At 45.0% G+C, this 20,498-nt stretch overlaps 2 protein-coding genes across 2 annotated transcripts in view; one reads left to right on the top strand and one right to left on the bottom strand.

The window, feature by feature from the left end:
- Nucleotides 1–1,632: 1,632 nt before the first annotated feature.
- Nucleotides 1,633–12,715, bottom strand: LOC110306560 (acyl-coenzyme A thioesterase 1-like). Its single transcript, XM_029484443.1, has 4 exons — nt 12,637–12,715; nt 9,578–9,766; nt 4,036–4,232; nt 1,633–2,492 (listed from the first exon to the last, which is right to left on the bottom strand). The coding sequence occupies exons 2-4, from the start codon at nt 9,632–9,634 to the stop codon at nt 1,874–1,876; spliced, it is 873 nt and encodes a 290-aa protein (XP_029340303.1). The 5' UTR covers nt 9,635–9,766; nt 12,637–12,715; the 3' UTR covers nt 1,633–1,873.
- The window catches only part of LOC110306759 (acyl-coenzyme A thioesterase 6), a 10,891-nt gene continuing 2,783 nt past the window's right edge, over nt 12,391–20,498 (top strand). Inside the window, exons 1-2 of the mRNA XM_021178844.1 lie at nt 12,391–13,163; nt 18,280–18,482. Of these exons, the coding sequence (XP_021034503.1) occupies nt 12,707–13,163; nt 18,280–18,482 (660 nt within the window). The 5' untranslated portion in view covers nt 12,391–12,706. The remainder of the gene's footprint in view (nt 13,164–18,279; nt 18,483–20,498) is intronic.

Consider the following 20,498-nt stretch of genomic DNA (forward strand, 5'->3'; position numbering starts at 1 on the left):
TTACTGGGATTATCTACATGGTTCTCTGAACTCAAACAGCCTTCATTGAATCAGTGCCTTCTTTGTTACATTCGTTTATAAAAGCAGACTGAAACTGAAGCAAGATTGTCTACAGCATCAGACTGTAGGCTGCCCCAGTCTTTCAGGTCTCTGTAACAAACACCTAATGTTCTAGCGTTTCAAAGGAAAATATATATAACGAGTTGGTTGCTTTTTTTAAGAAAAGTTTTTTTTTAAGAATCAGAACATGCCAGGCAGTGGTGGCACATGCCAGAACTAATCCCAGAACTTGGAAGGCAGAGGCAGGTGGATTCTTGAGTTTGAGGCTAGCCTGGTCAACAGAGTGAGTTCCAGGACAACCAGGGCTATACAGCGAAACCGTGTCTCAAAAAAGCCAAAAACAAAGAAACAAACAAAAAAAGAATCAGAACACAACAATAATAAATGAACACAAGAATAATAAAATTAAGGTGCAAATACAGTTAATGTTTTAAGAAACATTTAGGTTTATTGGACTATTTATAACAGGTGGTCTTACTTTTATATATTTTCACAATTATCAGTGTTAAAAACCACATAATCCTAATCTAAATGTTTTCCCAAATTTTGAAATACTGGAGTTACATGTCTATAGTATTAACAAGAACCCAATACAATTGCTTTGCTAGAAGAATCCTTATTCATTTGAGAAGATATTATAAAACTAGATGCATATTTGCTTTAAATTTTGTATTAGTTTTATTCCTAACTAGTAAATAGTCTGTAACTAAAGTGTTATGACTTCTATTCTAAGAGAAGTTAAAATCTGATATATTTTTAAAGATTTATTTATTTATTTATTTATTTAATGTGACTATACCTTCACTGTCTTCAAAAACACCAGAAAAGGGCCTCGGATTCTATTACAATGGTTGTGAGCCACCAAGTGGTTGCTGGAATTCAACTCAGGTCCTCTGGAAGAGCAGTCAGTGCTCTTAACCACTGAACCATCTCTCCAGCCCCAAATCTGATGTTGTAATGAGTTTTATACTACAGCTGTTTACTGGTATTCATGAGGGATTGGTACCTGGACCCCAAAACTGCAATGATTCACATATTCCATATAAAATGGTGTGGAATTGGCATGTAATCAGAAAAATCTATTTAAAGCATTTAAGGTCACAGCCAGATTACCTGTGACCCTAAGTATAGCACAAACACTGTGCAAATAGCTCCTATACTACATCATAAGGCTTAAGGCAAAATGATCTGAAAAGGCCCTGTAGTGGAGGAGATTTAGTGCCATTTTCAAGTAGGTTCGATCCATCTGCAGTGCAAATCTGCATTGCAAAGCCCACATGCAGGGGCTACTGCATATGCTTCCGGCACAGAGGTTAAGGATTTATTTATGAGCATCACTTAGTAAATAGTTATTGGCTTGCGTTATGTAGTAGGCACTGAAACATTATCAGTTGCATGCTGTGCCACGAAGCAGAAACGCTTCTCAGCCTCTTAAGGTTGGTTTTTTGTTTTGTTTTGTTTTGTTTTTTTTTCGAGAGAGGGTTTCTCTGTATAGCCCTGGCTGTCCTGGAACTCACTTTGTAGACCTGCCTCTGCCTCCCGGGTGCTGGGATTAAAGGCGTGCTTAAAATCGCTGCCTGCTAAGGCACAGTGGGCTAGCTCAGCAGCAGAGTGCTAGCCTACTATGCACAAGCCCTGGGCTCAGTCCTTGGCACCATAAGAGAGTAAGACCCAATCTTCCTCAAACACAGTCCATTAAAAACTTTGTGGGGGAAGGTTTAACTTTATTAAAAGAATAAAAAAAAATGCATACAGAGCCTATGAGGGGGGGTGGGGCAGCTATTCTCAGGAGGGATCAGCACCAGCAATGTCACTACTCAAAGAAAATCAGTTTTGCTGGGCTTGGCCTCTTGTCCCCACTCAACTGTTTATGGAAAAAAGTCTGGAGCTGCTGCCAGGCGTCCACTTGGGCCATGGCATGAGCCCTGGGCTCCCCTCCCCAGATGACAGGACCACCCACCAGGCTGTGCACGGAAGCCTTACACAGCGGGAAGTAAGGAGGCTCAATATGGTGGCCTGACTCTGGGTAGCAGATGATCTGGGGCTTCTCCTTCCCGTGCGCCTGCAGGCGTTTGGAGATCTCATTGGCATAGAACTCGCTCTTCCAGTTACCGTCATCTTGACCTACGAGGAACAGGAAGGTCGTGTCAGACCTTTCCACGGGGATGCTGCAGTTCTGGTTAGCTCCTTCCAGAGGGACATTCAGAAAATCCGCCACATCTGAAAAGCCATCTTTGGTTACTTTGATTCGATTCATGTCAGGGCCCACAGGGGGCAGGCTCTCAGCCTTGTATTTTAAGGTTCTGGCAACAGTGGCCATGGCGCCATTGATTATGACAGAGACCGTGGTGCCTTTCAGGAAAGAAGCCACGGAAAGGGAGAGTTCAGCCTCTTTAGAAGTCCCCAGCAGGCCAATTCCTGGACCCTTGAACCTAAGAAAGAGACAGAAAAAGAAAAGGGAATACGGACATTTGTGAGGTCACAAATATAATACAGTAGATAGACATTGGAAACGAGGACCAGGAAACTGAGCGGAGATTGCACCAAGAGCCAAACATCCAGTCCCCCCATCCTGCCAGCACCTGACTTCCACGAAGGTGGGCCCGAAGAGCCGTGAATCTCCCTCTACCATCCTGGCTTTCAAAGGTGATTGGCTCTCTTCAAACCTGTCATCAGTGGTAAGAGGAGGCTCAACTCTTAAGTCCCACAGACTCCATGAAGCTCAGATGAGCAATATCTGGAACTGAGGAGTTCATTTTTCATATTCCCATTGTATCTCCACTCAGAAACTAGGCCAGGGGCCATTTGCTATCTGTCCTGGGTGTAATGTACCCTGCTTCTGCGGTTGTCCTGTCTGTCTGAGTTGCTCTGGGGTTGGGGGCTGGAGCCTCTGGCTTAGCTCCCGAAACCTCTGATAAAGCCTGCAGGGAACTGTGCTTTTCAAAGTTGAAGCCTTTCACCATCTGTGACTGGCTTCCAGGGTCAGGCAAAGTTTAAGACTGTAACTAAGTGTCCTTTAAGTTTTGTTTAGACAAACCCGGTCAATATCTTATCTCCTGTTTTTGCACCTGGGCTCCTGTGGTGTGAATCTTCTTTGTGACCTTCCATTAATGGTTTCTGTAACCCCCTGGAATGTGCCCTAAGTCTTGGAAGTCTATTGTTATCTCAGAAGCAATTAAGCAGTCCTGTTATAAAAAGGGACTCCAATATCTCTGTGGAGGCTGTCATTCGGAAACACGCGCATGCTAGATGTTTCTGCAGAATAAATACTACCTGAGTCTGGGGTTCCTTTAGTGATTTTTTTTTTCTTTTTTCCAGAACCATCCCTGCCTTGCCCCACACTCCACTCTAAACTCACATGGACCTGATTTTTTTTTCTTCTTCTTCTTCCCTTGTAGCCACGTGATTGACATTTGTTTTCTTTTCTTTTTTTTAAAGGTACATTGTTGCTGTCTCCAGGCACTCCAGAAGAGGGAGTCAGATCTCATTACAGATGGTTGTGAGCCACCATGTGGTTGCTGGGATTTGAACTCAGGACCTTTGGAAGAGCAGTCAGTGCTCTTAACCGCTGAGCCATCTCTCCAGCCCCATGATTGACATTTCTTAATGATAGGTCCTACTACAGGGGCTTCACAAGTATGAGTCATTTAGCGCTCAGAAGACAAAACACAGAACACTGGTGACTGTAAGGGATCTGGGTCAAGCCTGAGTTTTGATTTTTTGTGAGTTTTTTGTTGCTGTTGTTAGATCTTGTGAGTGTGTATGTTGCCATGTCTATGTCTCTGCGTGCACACGTCTCACATGTGCACAGCTATACTCTTATTCCCTGAACTTGGACTTATGGGTATTATGAGCCACTTGACCTGGGTACCAGCTACCCATCCTTAGCCTTCTGGAAGATCAGCAAGTGATCTTAATGGCTGAGACACCCCTCAGCCTGATATCTGCATGTATATGTGGACTGTGAACACGTACCAGAAACACACCTTTCTTCCTTCCTCAAAATACTCCAGGTGTATACAGCCCAGGTCTTTGGGGAGGTCTTTGTAGTTATAATAAGCCAGAGAGAGCCATGAAGGCAAAGCCCTTCCCAGCCAGCAGACTCTCCCAATACTCTCGAAGGCTACTTCGAACTCCAAAAAGATCTGTGATCCCAGGAAAGGGTCCAGTTCCTTCAAAACAAACAAACAAGAGTCCTCGAGTGAACTTTAGAGTTTATTCTTTCCTTTCAATGGGAGCAGGGAGGGGGATTGTGGGCACCCAAACCTTCTTCCCTACTTTGATAGAAGACCTTATTGGATATTGATAGAAGACCTTATTGGATATTGATAGAAGACCTTATTGGATATTGTATCAGGGGGGCCATGGCCTGGAGTAACATGGGAGGGAGAGGCAGCTGACCATATTCTCAGCTCAACAGCATTTGCACTGAGACCACAACAGCTCTGCATGCCTGCCATCATGGATGTCAGGCACTGGCTGGACGGGAGGACTCTCTTCAAATCAGACGTCAGTGGTAAGAGCGAGCCATTTGTGGCTCTTTGTGCAATCTCCCTCAGACCCACTCAGTTTTGTGATCCTAATTTCCAATGTCTTTATCAACTGCATTCTTTTTCTTTTTTTGCTTTTGTTTTTGTTTTGTTTTTGTTTTCTGGGGTTTTTTGAGACAGGGTTTCTCTGTGTAGCCCTGGCTGTCTGAACTCACTCTGTAGACCAGGCTGGCCTCAAACTCAGAAATCCACCTGCCTCTGCTGGGACCTAAGGTGTGCACCAGCACTACCCAACGACTGTATTCTTATATGTGTGACTTCCAATATGTTCTTTTCCTACTTAAACCACCCAAAATCTGTTTTTGATGCTTGTAATAGAAATGATAATTTGATCTTGCAACTATTATGATATTAAAGCCCACCATTGATTTATCTGTAAACCAATGTAAAAGTATCTTTAAAGGAATTCTACATTCTTAGGTATGTCTGCATATTCTGTGTCAGAACTTGTCGCATCCGCTCTCGACCAGCAAGAACGACACGACCACCAGTCCTTCTAACAGCAGTTTATTCAGCAAACTTCAGTCTTCATCTCTCTCACTTCAACTTTCTCTCTCATCTTTCTCCCTTCTGACCTGGGCCTCTCACTCTTATATACTCTCAGCCCCCATCCACTCACGACAGGCCATGTCACCTCACCAGGCATGCAGCTTCAGCTAGTCAGGGCAGCAGGGGCATGTCTCCACCAAAATGGATTCGCCAGTATCCTGGTGCACCTGCGCAGCTCTCACGATGGTCGTGGTTTATTTTCAGGTGTATGAGGAAGTCAGGTGCAAGTCATAAGACTTAGCTGCAGTCCCTGGCGCCTTCTTGGGACTGCTGCCACACCCGCTCCCCACAAGAACTTGTAACTTTTTAAAGTTATTTTAAAAGATTTGTTATTTTACGTGAATAAATGTTTTGCCTGAGTGTGTGCCTGGTACCCAAAGATGATAGAACAGGGTATCAGTTCACCAATAACTGGAATTACAGATCATTGTGAGCTGCCATGTGGGTACTGGGAATTGAACTTACAGCCTCTACAAGAACAGCTAACTGCTCTTAACCGCTGAGCCATCTCTACAGCCCAAGACTTGTAATTTTTCAAGGTTGTCATCAAACTGTCTACTTTACTCCACGTTTGTCTGTACTTGCTTAAAAGTTCCTGGACTTTTACTGGACATACTTCTTTCTATACTGGGGGCAGTAGGAGAGCTGTCTGTACCATGAACTAATGAGTTGAGGCTCCTTACAGTTCTTTATCTCTCTTCCTTTGAGGTTTTGTATCTTTATTACCTTCTATTAATTTCCTTTGTCAAATTCTGCATTCTGATTATATGTGTTTGATGTGTAAAGTCAGTGTCACTACTTTCTCTTATTTCTTTATTTTGATACAGGGTCATACTCTGCAGCTCAGGGTGATCTGAAAGTCACTACTGTAGCTCAGGCAAACCTCAAACTTGTACAACTCCGTACACTTCACCTCCACCCCTGCTTCCTTTGAACTTTGCCTTAGAATCTGTCTCACTGAGTTTTTATTTTTTCTTTACTCTTCTCTGATCCTGTAGGAAACGCTTCACCAGTTTCCCACACCGAATTATAAAGTTACACATTTTACCCATGATAGCTTTAATGATAACACACACACACAAACATATACACAGGCACACATGTGCACACAAGCACGACTTGTACGGGCTCCCTGACTAGTAAGAGTTCGCTTACTCTAACACAGATTACAGTGTGAAAGGAATCTCTGACAAGGGAAACAGTAGACTGCAAGACGCAATCAGGAGAGAGTGGAAAAAAGTATGTCAGAAAATGAAACTGGTGGCAATTGCTGGTATTCTGTCTAAACTCCACCCCAACAGTTCCTGGAAGCAGCCAGGTAAGCTCCTCCCCACAGTTACCTGGCAACAGCCAGGTAGGCTTGGCCCAGTATAAAAGGGGCTGCTTGGCCCCTCCTCTCCATCTTACACTCTTGCCTCTCTCTTACACTCTTGCCTCTCTCTTGCCTCAAGCCCCACCCCCATCTCTCCAAGTGGTCATGGTGGGCCTCCACTTATCTACTCTCTCCTTCTCTCTGTCTTTCTCTGCCTCTACTACTCTCTTAACTCCCCTCCTCATGACCAAAATAAACTTTATACTATTCCGGTGTGTGTCTGGTTCCTCAGGGGGAAAGGATGTCTCTGAGACACCCCCTTCCCCCACACCCCACCAGAACATATCCTTACAGCTCTTTCTCTTTCTGTGATCACAACAGTAATCCCCAGAGTTACCATACTGCAGACCTCGGGAATCTCTGAACTTTAAAAAACAGTGCCCTAATTAGAATAGTGTGTTACGAGACAGACTGAGAAGAGAAAGGAAAGATAGACAACCATGAGGAAGTTAAGGAAAGACAGCATGGAAATTTCTTATGAAGGCCCTTTCCCACTGGTGGGGTTTTCCCTGTTACTGAAAGACCCCTGTTTCAGGGAGACCCTCACTCAAGTCCCGGGATGAGCCGACGCCCCAATAACTCGAGAGAAACCATTCTTGATGCAATATCGCATGAGGTTTAATCGGGAATCAGCATGCTGAGGCCGAGCTCGTAACCCACACAGGGGCAGAGGAGATCAACCCCCAGCAGTTGCAATCAAGGGTTTTAAAAGAATGAATCCTAGAGTGAGGGGAGGATTAGATCACAAAGACTGGGGAAGTTGAGAAAACATTCTTGGTCCCTTGCACAATGGGTCAGGCACCTGGGTGGGTTACCCAGTGGTCATCGTTCTTTCAGGCTGAAGGCGAAAGAACAAAGAACTCCATGCTAGGCTCCGTTTCTAGGGGTCTAAGAAACACATTGAGTTGGGGTCTTACATCACCACATAAATATGTAGCTATCCTATTTTAAGGCCGTTTGCCAGAGAACCATCTACCTCCCTTCCATCTTCTGCAGCAACATTGGGGCCATGGAAACTTGCAGCATTAAGCGTTAACTGGTGTTTAGGAAACAGCGTCCTTGTATCCTAAGATGATCTTCAAACTGCTTTTCATCGGCCTTTCAACAGTCAAAGGGTCATGAACGGCACTGGCCAAATTCCCTACAACAGCTCTTTGTGAGTCCCTCTCAAAGCTGTGGACTTGGCCCTGGGAAAGAGTTACCTAGGAATCAGCTAAGAAACAAAACTCCCTGGCACTCTGCAGCCACACTTTCAGATTCTGGACTCTGAGTGGCAGTAAAGTCCTGCAAGTTAGAAAGTTCCCCGGTGCTTGGTGCTGGCTCACGTTGCCTGAACAACGCATGCCAAATGTGAACCTGTACACAGCCACCAGTGGGCCTTAGCACAGATCAGGTTTCTAGTTCTCTGGGCTTGGATGAACTTTGCTGCTTTTCTAAGCAACTTCGGATGGTACTTCTCTGGTTAATTTCAGTTCAGGACTCACGAGCCCTGAACCCAAGTCCTCAAGGCTTTTCCAGGGGCCACTGACCCTTTAAGAGACCCATAGAACGAATAGAAGACTGGACAAAGAGAAGGGGCCCAGGCTTTGCAACCTGGGATGTACCCGCGGGCTCCACGCTCAGCGTTGCCACCATGAGGAGCTGGAGTCCTCGAAGAGTGCCACGCAAGTCCGGAGCAGAGCCTGGCCTGCTGTGGAGCCAACCTGACACATCTCTGGGAGCTCCTGACTCAGTAGGTTCCAGGTCTCAGACAACAAGGATTCTATCTAGGGTGGGAGGGGAGGTCAGAGGGACAGTGAGGCTGAACTAAGCTGGAGGATTTGGCCCCTATCCACCACACCTACTCCTATTGTGATTAACGCAATAGCTATACGCGTAAATAAAAGTTAAAAAAATTAAAATAGCTAAGATCAGTTGTCTTGTAAAAAAACGATTCATTTTGTACAATTAAGGAGTCTTAGAAGCCCTAGTGGGAGAGGCCATCTCTGGTCTCGAATCATCTCGCAGTAGGGGTCGAGGTGGATAAATGGGAGCAAGCAAAACATGTGATGGCCCGAGGGTATAATCCTAGCCCTCCTGAGCAGAGGTGGGTCATCTCTGTGAGTTCCAAGTCAGCCAGGGCTACATAGATCTGTCTTTAAAAAAAAATAAAAAAATAAAAAGAGGCCTTGTGAAGTGGCGCACACATCGCTGTGAGCTTGAGTCCAGCCTAGTCGACATAGTGACTTCCAAGGCAGCCAGAGCTATGTGGCAAGACCCTGTCTCAAAAACACATGCGCGTGCGCATGCACACACACACACAAATATAAAAATCCACTTCAATAGGAGTACTGTGAGAAGTTTAGGGGTGAAAGAGAGGACGGTATTCACAAGGGACCACGATCACTTGATACCAACAACAAATTCTAGAGTTTCCCAAAATTACCCCTGCATACAAAAATTTGCTAGACAGATTTAGGGTACTTACTCTTATAACCACGGCCCACCTGTGTATTTTGTTGCTCAAGACACCCTTTGTCAATAAATTGCAACTTCATCAATCCCAGAATCTGCTGCTTTCTTTGATCTCCTGGAACCTCGTAGGTTTTTGGCTCACAGATGTGATATACCAAGACCCAGGCTTGTTTAAAACATACTTCATTTCTGGGTGCAGAGGATTCAGAGCTTTGCTAGGTTGCCTCTATCTTTATCTTTACTGTTCCCATATATATATAGGGGGGGGTGCGGATCTCATTGCATGCAAAACCAAGAACTGAAATTTTAATCCTTTGTTTAGAGGTATAAAAGCATGAGTCTGAAAAAATAAAAACACAGCAAGCAAACAGAGCCACAGACTCAACAGTAACCACACATAATCCGGTGACCAAAGACAATTTAGAAAAATATCCTCATTCACTTGTTCACATTTGATATCGGAGAAGACTGTATATCAATTTAGGAAAAAAATAAGATAATCTTAGAATTTTCTCTAAAGATTAAAGTTTAGGAAATATGTCAAAAGAAATCAAGGCATGGACGATTACAAAGTACTCTCTGTCCTACTTACGGTTCCACAAGCTTCAGCTGGACACGTCCTGTGACACCACAAGGTCCCCTCCATCATAAGAGTTTAAAGGATGAATGGAAACAAAAAGGGCCTGGCCCACCGAATCGTCCCATTTGCACTCAGGAGGCACGTGATGTGGTGCAATAACCTGCTCGTGATGTACCAGAACGAAGCCCAAAGTGGTAGGCACTAGGAGATCAAAGAAAAAAAACCAGAGGGATCCAGAATTTACTGGATCAGGATAAAATTTACTGGGGACTCACAGACAGAAATGTGTCTAGAGCAGCAACATGACAAGAAGATTTCTGTATCCAATGACAGGATTTATGCCCTACGATTGCCAAGGGTGACCCATGAGAACTGGAATGTACCTAGCTATACCAAACATTTATTCATCTCAGTATCTGAGTACCAGAGGATGTTACAGCATGCTTAGCTGACTGACTCAATGCCCCTGCTTGTCCTAAGGGCTTGGGGTACATGACAGAATAACTTATTATACAAGATAGCTGTTATAACCAAGGTATTAATATTAGTTAAGTGGAATCCCCACATTGTCACAAAGGATGGATATGTATAGAAAATATCAGACCCAGAGGCTTTACAATGGAATGAGAAGAAAACTTTAAAAATTCCCAGTTGAAGCTGGGTGGTGGTGGCGCACACTTTTAATCCCAGCATTTGGAAGGCAGAGGCAGGTGGATCTCTGAGTTCCGGGTCAGCCTGGTCTACAGAGTTGAGTTCCAGGACAGTCAGGGCTACATGGAGAGACCCTATCTCATGAAAAAGAAAAACAAGAGGGAGGGGAGGTAGGAAGTCACTTCTTTAGGCCACTGGGAGTGTGCCCGTGAATGGAGTTGTAGAATCCTAACGTCTCTCTTTCTAAAGCGTGATGTGATGTGTATGTCGCTGGACCTCACCTTGCTGACCACATTACTCCTACATGAGGCTTCCGTCAGTGGAGGCCCCAGATCTTGGACTGGATTACAGAAACTTTAAACATTTTCTCCCCATAAATTAATGCCCTGGGATATCTCCTTGCAGTAATGCAAACGTGATTAAAACAATTATCTCTGGGAAAGAATGCCTGGAGCGGAAGAGTGGCTCCCAGGGTCTGGTGTTGAGTTTTCCAGATCTTGTGCTTAGGTGGTTTGCCTGCGTGTCTCTGTGTATCAATTCACTTGACACATTCGACCGATTCTTTTCATATGTGTGTTTCCTATGTTTCAAAGTGTCTCTCAAAGCTTGTGTGCCAGAAAAGACAGTTTTTTCTTCTAGGACAGGGTTTTTCTGTATATCCCTGACTGTCCTGGAACTCACTCTAGACCAGCCTGGCCTCAAACTCAGAGACCCAGCTGCTTCAGAGATCCAGTTGACACTGCCTCCCGAGTATTGAAATTAAAGGCGTGTACCACTATCACCCGTCATCGGGTGGTAGAAACTCCATATCCACTGCCCCTTTAAGACTAGGTAGAAACTTTAACTCCATGTTGGTGAATGGAGTGAGTTACAGCAGGGGTGGGTCATCTCTAGTTTTCTCTTTGAAGGATGAGTGTGGCCTTTTTTTCTTGTGTGCTTTGTTCCACCTGTGTGTGTTTGTTTAAAACAGAATCTTGCTATGTAACCCAGGCTTGCTTTGAATTACAATTATTGGGGTTCAGGAATTGCCACTCAAACCAAACTAACAGTGACCTCAGTTAAGCAAGAGTAGCTTATTGAACGCACACCTTAATACTGGGCATCCAGTACTGCAAAAGGGACTTGGGAACTTAACTGCAGTCCAGTCTGCTCTCAGAGTAGACTTTTTGTAGGAAAAACCAGGTTCAAAATTTCAAAGGACAAGGAGGGGAGCAGTTGGCTTACTAGACAAAGTATTATCAGCTAACCTTTAAGTTGATTGGTGCTGGGTAAGGTAGGGGAGGTGGTGGATGGGTGGTGAGCAGGGGAATTTCAGAACACTGAGATAACAGAGCTTGAGTATTATAATCGTAACTTCTGGGTTTATTAGTAGCATTCTTCAGTGTCAGTTATGAAAACCACAGTGAGCTCATTTCATAGGTGCAGGAAGGGCTACCTGGTGGTTATTTTAAACATAACAGTTCATATTGACCTTTGATTTAATGGGTCCTACATAAAGCTTTCTGAAATTTCTTTTTTTTCTAATATTTATTTATTTTATGTATGTGAGTACACTGTCACTATCCTCAGATATCCTCAGACACACCAGAAGAGGCCCTTGAATCTCATTACAGATGGTTGTGAGCCACCATGTGGTTGCTGAGAATTGAACTCAGGACCTCTGGAAGAACAGTCAGTGCTCTTAACTGCTGAGCCATCTCTCCAGCCCCATGTAATTTCTTAAGAGTAGCAAATCTCATTCAGAAAATACAGAACAAAGCAGGGTATGTGGTCACATGCCCTTGAGCCAAGACACTTCTCTGTGTCCGTGACTGGCAGGCATGTTACAGCAACAATATGAAATAGCTGGCAGGCATAGAACAGAATGGCTACAGCTATTCTGCAGGGAGGTGGGGGGACGGGGAGGGTCAGCCTAACACAATGATCCTCCTGTGTCTGAGTCATTACACCCAATTGAGTGCTGTTAGCTTTCCACTACTGTATGACAGGAAATTGAATATGGGCCCCTCCAACGTAGACTTCCCAGACTTTAAAACTGTAAGACATAAATCCCTGTTCTTTATAAAGTATCTAGCCTTTCATATTTCCCTAATATTTCCCTAAAGTAGAAAAAAACAAAAAAACCCAAAAAAACAAAAAAACAAAAACAGGCCTAAAATAAAAGTAATACAGTATTTTAAAGTTGTTTGTTTTTATAGAAAGCTGCTACTGAATCCACGCAAGGGCCAGACTTTGCCTCCATCTTATTTATCTAGTGTCACCACCTATCCTCAACACCACGTGGGCAGAATCCTCTGTCCTGGCAGAGCTCTGCTGCTACTTTGACTTCCCACATCTTTCCTGTATAGAGTCAGCCGGGTTTCTGTTCCTGTTTTGTCTGAGGCACAGGAGCCGGGGGTCGGGAACTCCCAGAGACGCACCAGGTCGGCTCCACAGCAGGCCAGGATCCACTCCGGACTCGCGTGGCGCTCCGCAGGCTTCCAGCTCCTAATGGCGGCGACGCTGAGCCTGGAGCCCGCAGGCCGCAGCTGCTGGGATGAGCCGCTGAGCATCGCCGTGCGCGGCTTGGTCCCCGAGCAGCCCGTCACGCTGCGCTCTGCCTTGCGCGACGAGAAGGGCGCGCTCTTCCGAGCCCACGCGCGCTACCGCGCCGACGCTGGCGGCGAGCTGGACCTGGCGCGCGCGCCCGCGCTGGGCGGCAGCTTCTCGGGGCTCGAGCCCATGGGGCTGCTCTGGGCCATGGAGCCCGATCGGCCTTTCTATCGCCTGATCAAGCGCGACGTGCAGACGCCCTTCGTGGTGGAGCTGGAGGTGCTGGACGGACACGAGCCCGACGGCGGGCGGCTGCTGGCGCGGGTGGTGCACGAGCGTCACTTCATGGCTCCGGGGGTGCGGCGCGTGCCCGTGCGCGAGGGCCGGGTGCGCGCCACGCTCTTCCTGCCCCCAGGTGAGCAGCCCTCCACTCACCTACCCACCCTGTTCCTAAGCTCACAGCCTAGTCTATTTTCTGGTCCTGAATAGACCCCATGCAGGGTCTGCCATATAACTGTGTAACTTTAGTAACCTTGTCCCCACTTTCCAAATTCTTTCAATCTTCTTTAAGAGTAAATTTTCTACCAAGTTTCCTTCCCTTTAAGACACTATGAATTCCTTAACTATATGCTGAAGAGGGAGTGCAACTAGAAATCCACTAAATGCCAGCCACACGAGGGAGGGAGTACTGATATAACCAATAACTTATGCCTTAGTAAGAGTGACCTTTGCCTCCTTTCACATCAAACTTTCAAAGAGCCTTTAATCCACAAATGAAGACAATGTTCTCTAACCATTAAAGCGCACAAAAATTATCTACTACAGAACCTTTCCCTACCATAAACATGCTGCTGGGGGTTTTCAACCTAGAGTTATCTTTGCCCCTTCACGAGGACATTTGGCAATATCTGCAGAGATTTTTGCTTGTCAAAATGAAGACTGGAGCCTAGCGGTGGTGACACATACCTTTAGTACTGGGGAGACGGTAGGCTGATCTCTGAGTTCAAGGCCAGCCTGGTCTACAGAGCAAGTAACAGGACTGCTAGGACTACATAGAGAAAGTATTTGGCGGAGGTGGAAAGTGTGTGTGGGGGGGGCGGGGGTGTACTGTTGCCATTTAGCTGGTAGAGGCCACCGATCCTGCTAACTTTCTACCCTTCCTACCAAATACTGAACAGCCCCAGATCAAAATGATTGTGTTCCAAATGGATACATTGTGCTGGGAGACAGCTCAGTTGGCAAATTGCTTGCTTGGCAACCATGAAGATCTGACTGAGTTCAAGTCCCCAGTACCCAGGTAAAAAGCTGGGCACCAGAGGCAATGCCTGTAAAATGCTGTGAGGCCTCGAAGCCCAAACAGGATTCCCGGATAACCGCCAGTCCAGCCTGCCAGTGAGCTTCAGTCTTCAAAAATAACATGAAGAACTGTTGAGGAAGACATCCAGTATTGACCTTTGGCCTTTATACAGACAGACAGACAGACAGACAGACAGACACACACACACACACACAGAGACACACAGACACACACACAGACACACACACAGACACACACAGACACACACAGAGAGACACACAGACACACAGGCACACAGACACACACACACACAGACACACACACACAGACACACACAGACACATACACACACACACACAGACACACACACACACACACACAGACACTCACACACACACCCCAGGACATTCAAGCACAAGCACTTGCCACAGACCACCCCAGTCGGGTATGGGGGTGTCGCTGGAATTGAGGGTCCTGAAAGCTTGGTGGGTAAGGATTTGGCGGAGACAAAATGGCCGTTTGAATCTGAGTGTATTTTGCAGCGCTCAAGCAGGGGATTTTATACATTAAAAAAAGCCAACAAACATTTCAACTCTTGGAGACTGTATCCAGCAAAGCAATCCCAAAAACCAACAAAAATCATTTGACACAGTCAAGCACAAAAATCATCCAAGCATCACAACTCTGAAACTATGTATTCAATGAGTCATAAACAGAACAGGTAACATCATTATTAATATAAATCATCAAAATATACCAATTCTAAAAGGATGTATTCACTGGGGAGGTTGTCCAAGGCTAGTGGCATATTTCCAAGAGCAGGTTAGTAAACCATTATGGTCAATGTTCTTAACTGCTGAGCTAACTCTCCAGCTCCATGGTCAATTATTATTTAACACCTAATGCCTGATTCTTAAAATAAATCTTCAATGCATCGATTTAAACTATTTTAATTCTTTCTAATTAAGGCTTTCTTTACCATTTACCAAAACCCACCTCCGCTGACGCACGTGTGGCCATATGAAATTGTATTGTTGGGAAAGTTTTTATCTATCATCATAGTTTTGTAAGTGATTTAAAAAGTAAAGCATTGGTTTCCCTGGGGATAAGGTCACATTAGTGACCCCCATCTCTAGGGATGGTTTCTTACCCATTATTCTCACTTAAGATCTTGGCCTAGGCTATCAGGAACATGTAAATAAGAAAAGGAATAAGAGAAAACAAAACAGATACATTGCCATGAGAACTACGGCTCAATATTTTTTTTCTCTGGCAAAGAGTTCCACTACCAGTTCCAGGAGTCCTCCCCCTTTCGAGGTCAATCACCTCAGTCTGTGGAGCTTGTCACACAGATCCTATTGGAGGTCGCTTACATTCACAGAGCATACACATACACAAATGGATGCTGTGTTGATGTTGGCAAACCCTGGTCTAAGAAAAGTCTATGTAAAAACTCCAGGAGAAACATGGTTCCTGGCGCACCCCTCCCAGCCACAGGAAAGTACTAGAGTCATTGCAGAACACAGAATTTTGAAACTAACTTTGGTGGTTGTTGCACAAAATAAGAGAATATCCTTCATTTTTACAACTCTTGGGCACTTTGTAAACTTTACTAATATCTGCTTGGTACGTGGGACCTGTTCCAGTCTTAGAAACAGTTTCTCTATTTCTGGAGACTTCCACAGAACTATAAGAGGAGCTCTGTAAATCATCATGACTAATTAAGTCATCCAGAAAGAATATTTACCCTCCTAACTGTTCTATAACTGTGAAGAGACACAATGACCAAGGCAACTCTTATGAAGGAAAACATTTAATTGGGGGATTCATTACATTTTCAGAGGTTTAGTACATTATCATCATGACAGCATGGGTCATGTAGGCAGACACTCAGGCAGTAGCTGAGAGCTAAAACCTGATCCATAGACAGAGCCACATCAGGCCTATTGTGGGCTTTGGAAACCTCAAAACCCACTCCCAGTGACACAATTTCTCCAACAAAGCCACACGTCCTAATCTGTCTCAAATAGTGCCACTTCCCTAATGACTAAGTACTGAGCTATATGGGCTTATGTGGCCCGTTCTTAATCAAAACGTCACAATGTTATCAAGGTTTTAATAAGACAAAGCAAACAACATGATACAGAAATAATGCATTAAACACTATAGGGGTACACATTTGAAATCCTGGGGAACTTGGGAGGCTGAGGTAGGAGGATCAAGAGCTCAAGATCCTACATTGCAAAGCAAGTGTGAAGCTCGTGTGAACTACACAAGACTCTTAAAGAACAAGAGGGAAACGAGGAAAGGAAAAAAGAATGAGGGAGGAGGAAAAACCCTGAAAATTTCATTGTCTACTATGTGGCCAGTGGTGGTTTGAATGAACACGGCCTCTATGGGCTTATAAATTTGATCACCTTGTCCCCAGTGGATAGACCTGTTTGGAAAGGATTGGGAGGTATGGCCTTGTTGAAAGAGGTGTGTCACTGGGGTGGCTGTGTCACTGGGGTGGCTGTGTCACTGGGGTGGCTGTTGAGGTCTCAAAAGGCAGCACCTTTCTCAGCTCTCTCTGCCTCCTGCTTGTGGATCAAGCTATGAGCTCCCAGTTACTGCTCCATAGTCCCCTGCCAACCACATGATGGTCATGGGCTCCAACCCTCTGAAACTAGTATCTCCAAGTTAAATGCTTTATTTTATCAGATGCTTTAGTCATGGTGTTTTATCAAAGGAATAGAAAAGTAACTGAGATGTGGCCTATCAATATCTGGGGCAAAACTTATAGCCCAAGAGAATTATTCTTTTTTTTTTTGGGGGGGGGGTGTTCAAGGCAGGGTTTCTCTGTGTAGCCCAGGAACTCACTCTGTAGCCGAAGCTGGCCTTGAACTCAGAAATCCGCCTGCCTCTGCCTCCCAAGTGCTGGGATTAAAGGCGTGTGCCACCACTGCCTGGCTGAATTATTCTTATACCTATAATACAGTGTGGCAAATCCTCTGAGAAGGAGATTCTGGCTAAGATGCTGGTGAGAATGTGTCTAAGACTAAATTGAAAGTTGCAAAGTACGAAGTTGAGTACAACAGATTCAGAAGAGAGGGTGAATAGGACAGTTAGCAAGAGAAACAGCATATACAAATATTCAGGGGCCAAAACAACTCAGCAAATGTAGGGTGCCCTTCTTTAAAGGTAGAACAGATATCGAGAAGACAGGACTGTTCTCTAGTAATCCCTGGTGGACCTAAGACTGTTCTATACCCATAAAGCATTTTTAGATATTTTCTAAGGAAACTGAAAAAGGCTGTTGGAAGATGTGTGTCATTTTTAAACTTTATTATCATTGTGACAAATTAGGGAGGGGAGATATTTTGTTACACTTCTCTTTTCTCTGTAGCTTTATTAAAACCAGCCAGACATAGTGGCGCAGACCTTTAATCCTGGGAGGCAGATGCAGGCAGAACTCTGAGTTTGAGGCCAGTCTGTTCTGTATAGTGAGTTCCAAACTTAGCTAGCGCTACATAGTGAGTGAGACTCTGGCTCAAAACAAAAACAAAAGCAAAACCATCCAACAGCCAGATGTGGTGCTGAAAAGGTCAGCTTAGGAACTTTGGGAAGGTCATGAAACTCTTGCCCCTTCAGAAGGGAGAGGCTAATTAACATTTCTCAGACCACAGGGCAGAATGGGGACACATTCCGCAGGACCGACTGTTGCCCACCTTCAGACAAGGGAAGTCCTTGTTACCTCATTCCCTAAAGACCAATCAGTTTAAAGGGTGCACTGTTCCTCCAGTCATTTTGTGCCTAGTTGCTGATGCTCTATATTCTGCCCCTGGAAACCATATAAAAACTCGGCCAAACCGGTGCTGGAGTTCGCTGCCTCTCCTTTGGGTCCGGGACGGCCCCAGTGCACTGGAACAATAAATGCCTCTTGCTTTTTGCATCAATCCTTCCTGGCTCCACGTGGTTCACTCAGGGGATCCCAGCCACACATCTGTAAGTCCACTGTTGAGAGGCAGAGGCAGGAGGATCAAGGGTTCCAGGACACCTTATACAATGTAAAAAAGCCAGGTTTCCCACGGAAGAAAGAAGAAAGAGAGAAAGAAAGAGAGAGAGAGAGACAGACAGACAGACAGACAGACAGACAGACAGGCTGACTTTTCTTGCTGATTGCCAAAAATCTGAATCCCCAAATATATTTTGAGCAGCTAAAGCCTTTTGTGGTATGATGTGTGGTCATCTGCAGGCAAGGGCCAGTTCCCTGGGATCATCGATTTGTATGGAAGTATCGGTGGCTTATGTGAACATAGAGCCAGCCTTCTGGCTGGGCATGGTTTTGCCGTGCTTGCCCTGGCTTATTTCCGGTTTGAAGACCTCCCTGAGAACTTGAGTGACATGCACCTGGAGTACTTTGAAGAAGCCTTAGCCTTGATGCTACGCCATCCTCAGGTGGGTTCCAGTGCTGCCCTGAATACAGAGGAGGGTGACGTGAACTAGGCATCCCTCAACAGCTGCTAAGATTACCCTATTTCTACCTAGCTCTCCTATCTCTTAAGATTTGACTGTTTCCCTTTGTAAACAACAACTCCCAAAGCAATAAAAAACTGCTAACCTTGAATTCTCCCAACAATTGTCCGAGTACATCTCAGAGGCTTGCCTTTTTCCCATTACTAACACTAATATATAAGTTTTTAGTAGGAAAGTGCCACTAAAAAAGAAAAAGACATCTTTGAGACCGTTGGTGGCACTGGCATTGGAATGTTGTTTTGATAATATTAAGGCTCCTCACCAAGGCTTACCGGGTGATAAAGATTATTATGCTGCCTAGTTTTATGTCAGCTTGACACAAGCTAGCGTCATTAGGGAGGAGGGAGCCTCAATTGTGAAAATGCTCCCATAAGATCATGCTGTAGGCAAACCGATAGGACATTTTCTTAACTAGTGATTGATGTGGGAGGGCCCAGCCCATTGTGGGAGAGGCCTCCGCTGGGCTGCTGGTCCTGAAACAGCACTCCTCCATGGCCTCTGCATCAGCTTCTGCCTCCAGGATCCTGTCCCACTCCCCACCCCAATTTGAGTTTCTGGCCTGACTTCCTTTGATGATGGACAGTATGTACTGTGAAAGGACAAGCCAAATAAACCCTTTCCTCCCCAAGTTGCTTTTGGTCATGGTATTTTTACCACAGTAATGATAACTCTAAGACAATTTTTATGTTCTTTTTAAATTTAATTTAACTTTTACTTACTCACTTTATGTCCTGCTCACTGCCCCTCACCCAATCACCCTCCACACACAGTCCTTACCCCCATCCTCTATCCCCTTCTCCTCTGAGCAGGTGGACCCTCCCTGAGTATCCTCCCACCCTGGCAAATTTTATGGTTGTATAAAGTATCTGATAGCAGAACATTTATTTTAAATATTTTCAGTAAGTGTAAGTTAAATGAGACTGACTTGTTAGGTTTTTCTATTGCTGTGAAGAGACACCATGCCCACAGCAACTCTTATAAAGGAAAACATTTGACTGGGGGTTCAGAGGTTTAGTCCATTGTCATTTTGGCAGGAAGCATGACAGCGTATACAGGCAGATCTGGTGCTGGAGAAGGAGCTGAGAGTTCTATATCTGAATTAACAGGCAGCAGGAAGAGAGAATAAGCCACTGGCCTGACTTGCGCTTCTGAAACCTCTAAGCCCAACTCACTGTGGCATGCTTCCTCCAACAAGGCCACACCTCCTAATAAGTGCCACTGCCCTTGAACCTGTGGAGGCCATTTTCATTCAAGCTACCACAGACACAACCTTTGCTGCCATCTAGAACATTCTAATGTTAAGGGAGAAGATGTTCTGTAAGGAACTGTAGGATGCTCTAACTTTGTTGAAGTTCAGGGATGACTCTCAGCAGAGCTATTAAAACCTAGGTGTGCTAGGCATGGTAGCATTTGAGAGGCAAAGGCAGGAGGACCTCTGTGAGTTCAAGGCAGCCTGGTCTACGTGGCAAGTTCCAGGCTAGCCATGATCTGGAACTGTAATGGTCTTATTAAGGAGCGATAAGGCCCTACAAAAACAAGAGGTCGATATGTAAAAGTATCATTTATTTGCTTAATGTAATTGTTGTCTGGGAGGCTTCCTGCTTCTGTCTGCTAACCTAGGCCCAGTCCTGGAAGCATCTAGCCTCTGTACACTCTAATCTAGGCTTAGACTGTTTTCAGCCTCTGACACTTACTGCTGAATAAGCTCACCCTTTCTTGTTCTTTCGGAACTCTGGCTGGTTGGGTCCACTCAGCTGTTCTGGCTCAAACTCCTCTCCCAGCTGATTTATTCAATCTGGCTTCTCTCTCAGCACTTGAATTGCTCTGTTTGGGCTCAAACTAACTCTAGCAATCTTTTTTAATCTTCTGGCTCCTTCTCAGAACTACAAGTGAGTTCTAAGGTTTTAAGCAGAGCTTGATCTTTTTTTTTTTTTTTTT

This window comes from Mus caroli, chromosome 12 (genome assembly GCF_900094665.2).
Source record: "Mus caroli chromosome 12, CAROLI_EIJ_v1.1, whole genome shotgun sequence".
Lineage (NCBI taxonomy): Eukaryota > Metazoa > Chordata > Mammalia > Rodentia > Muridae > Mus > Mus caroli.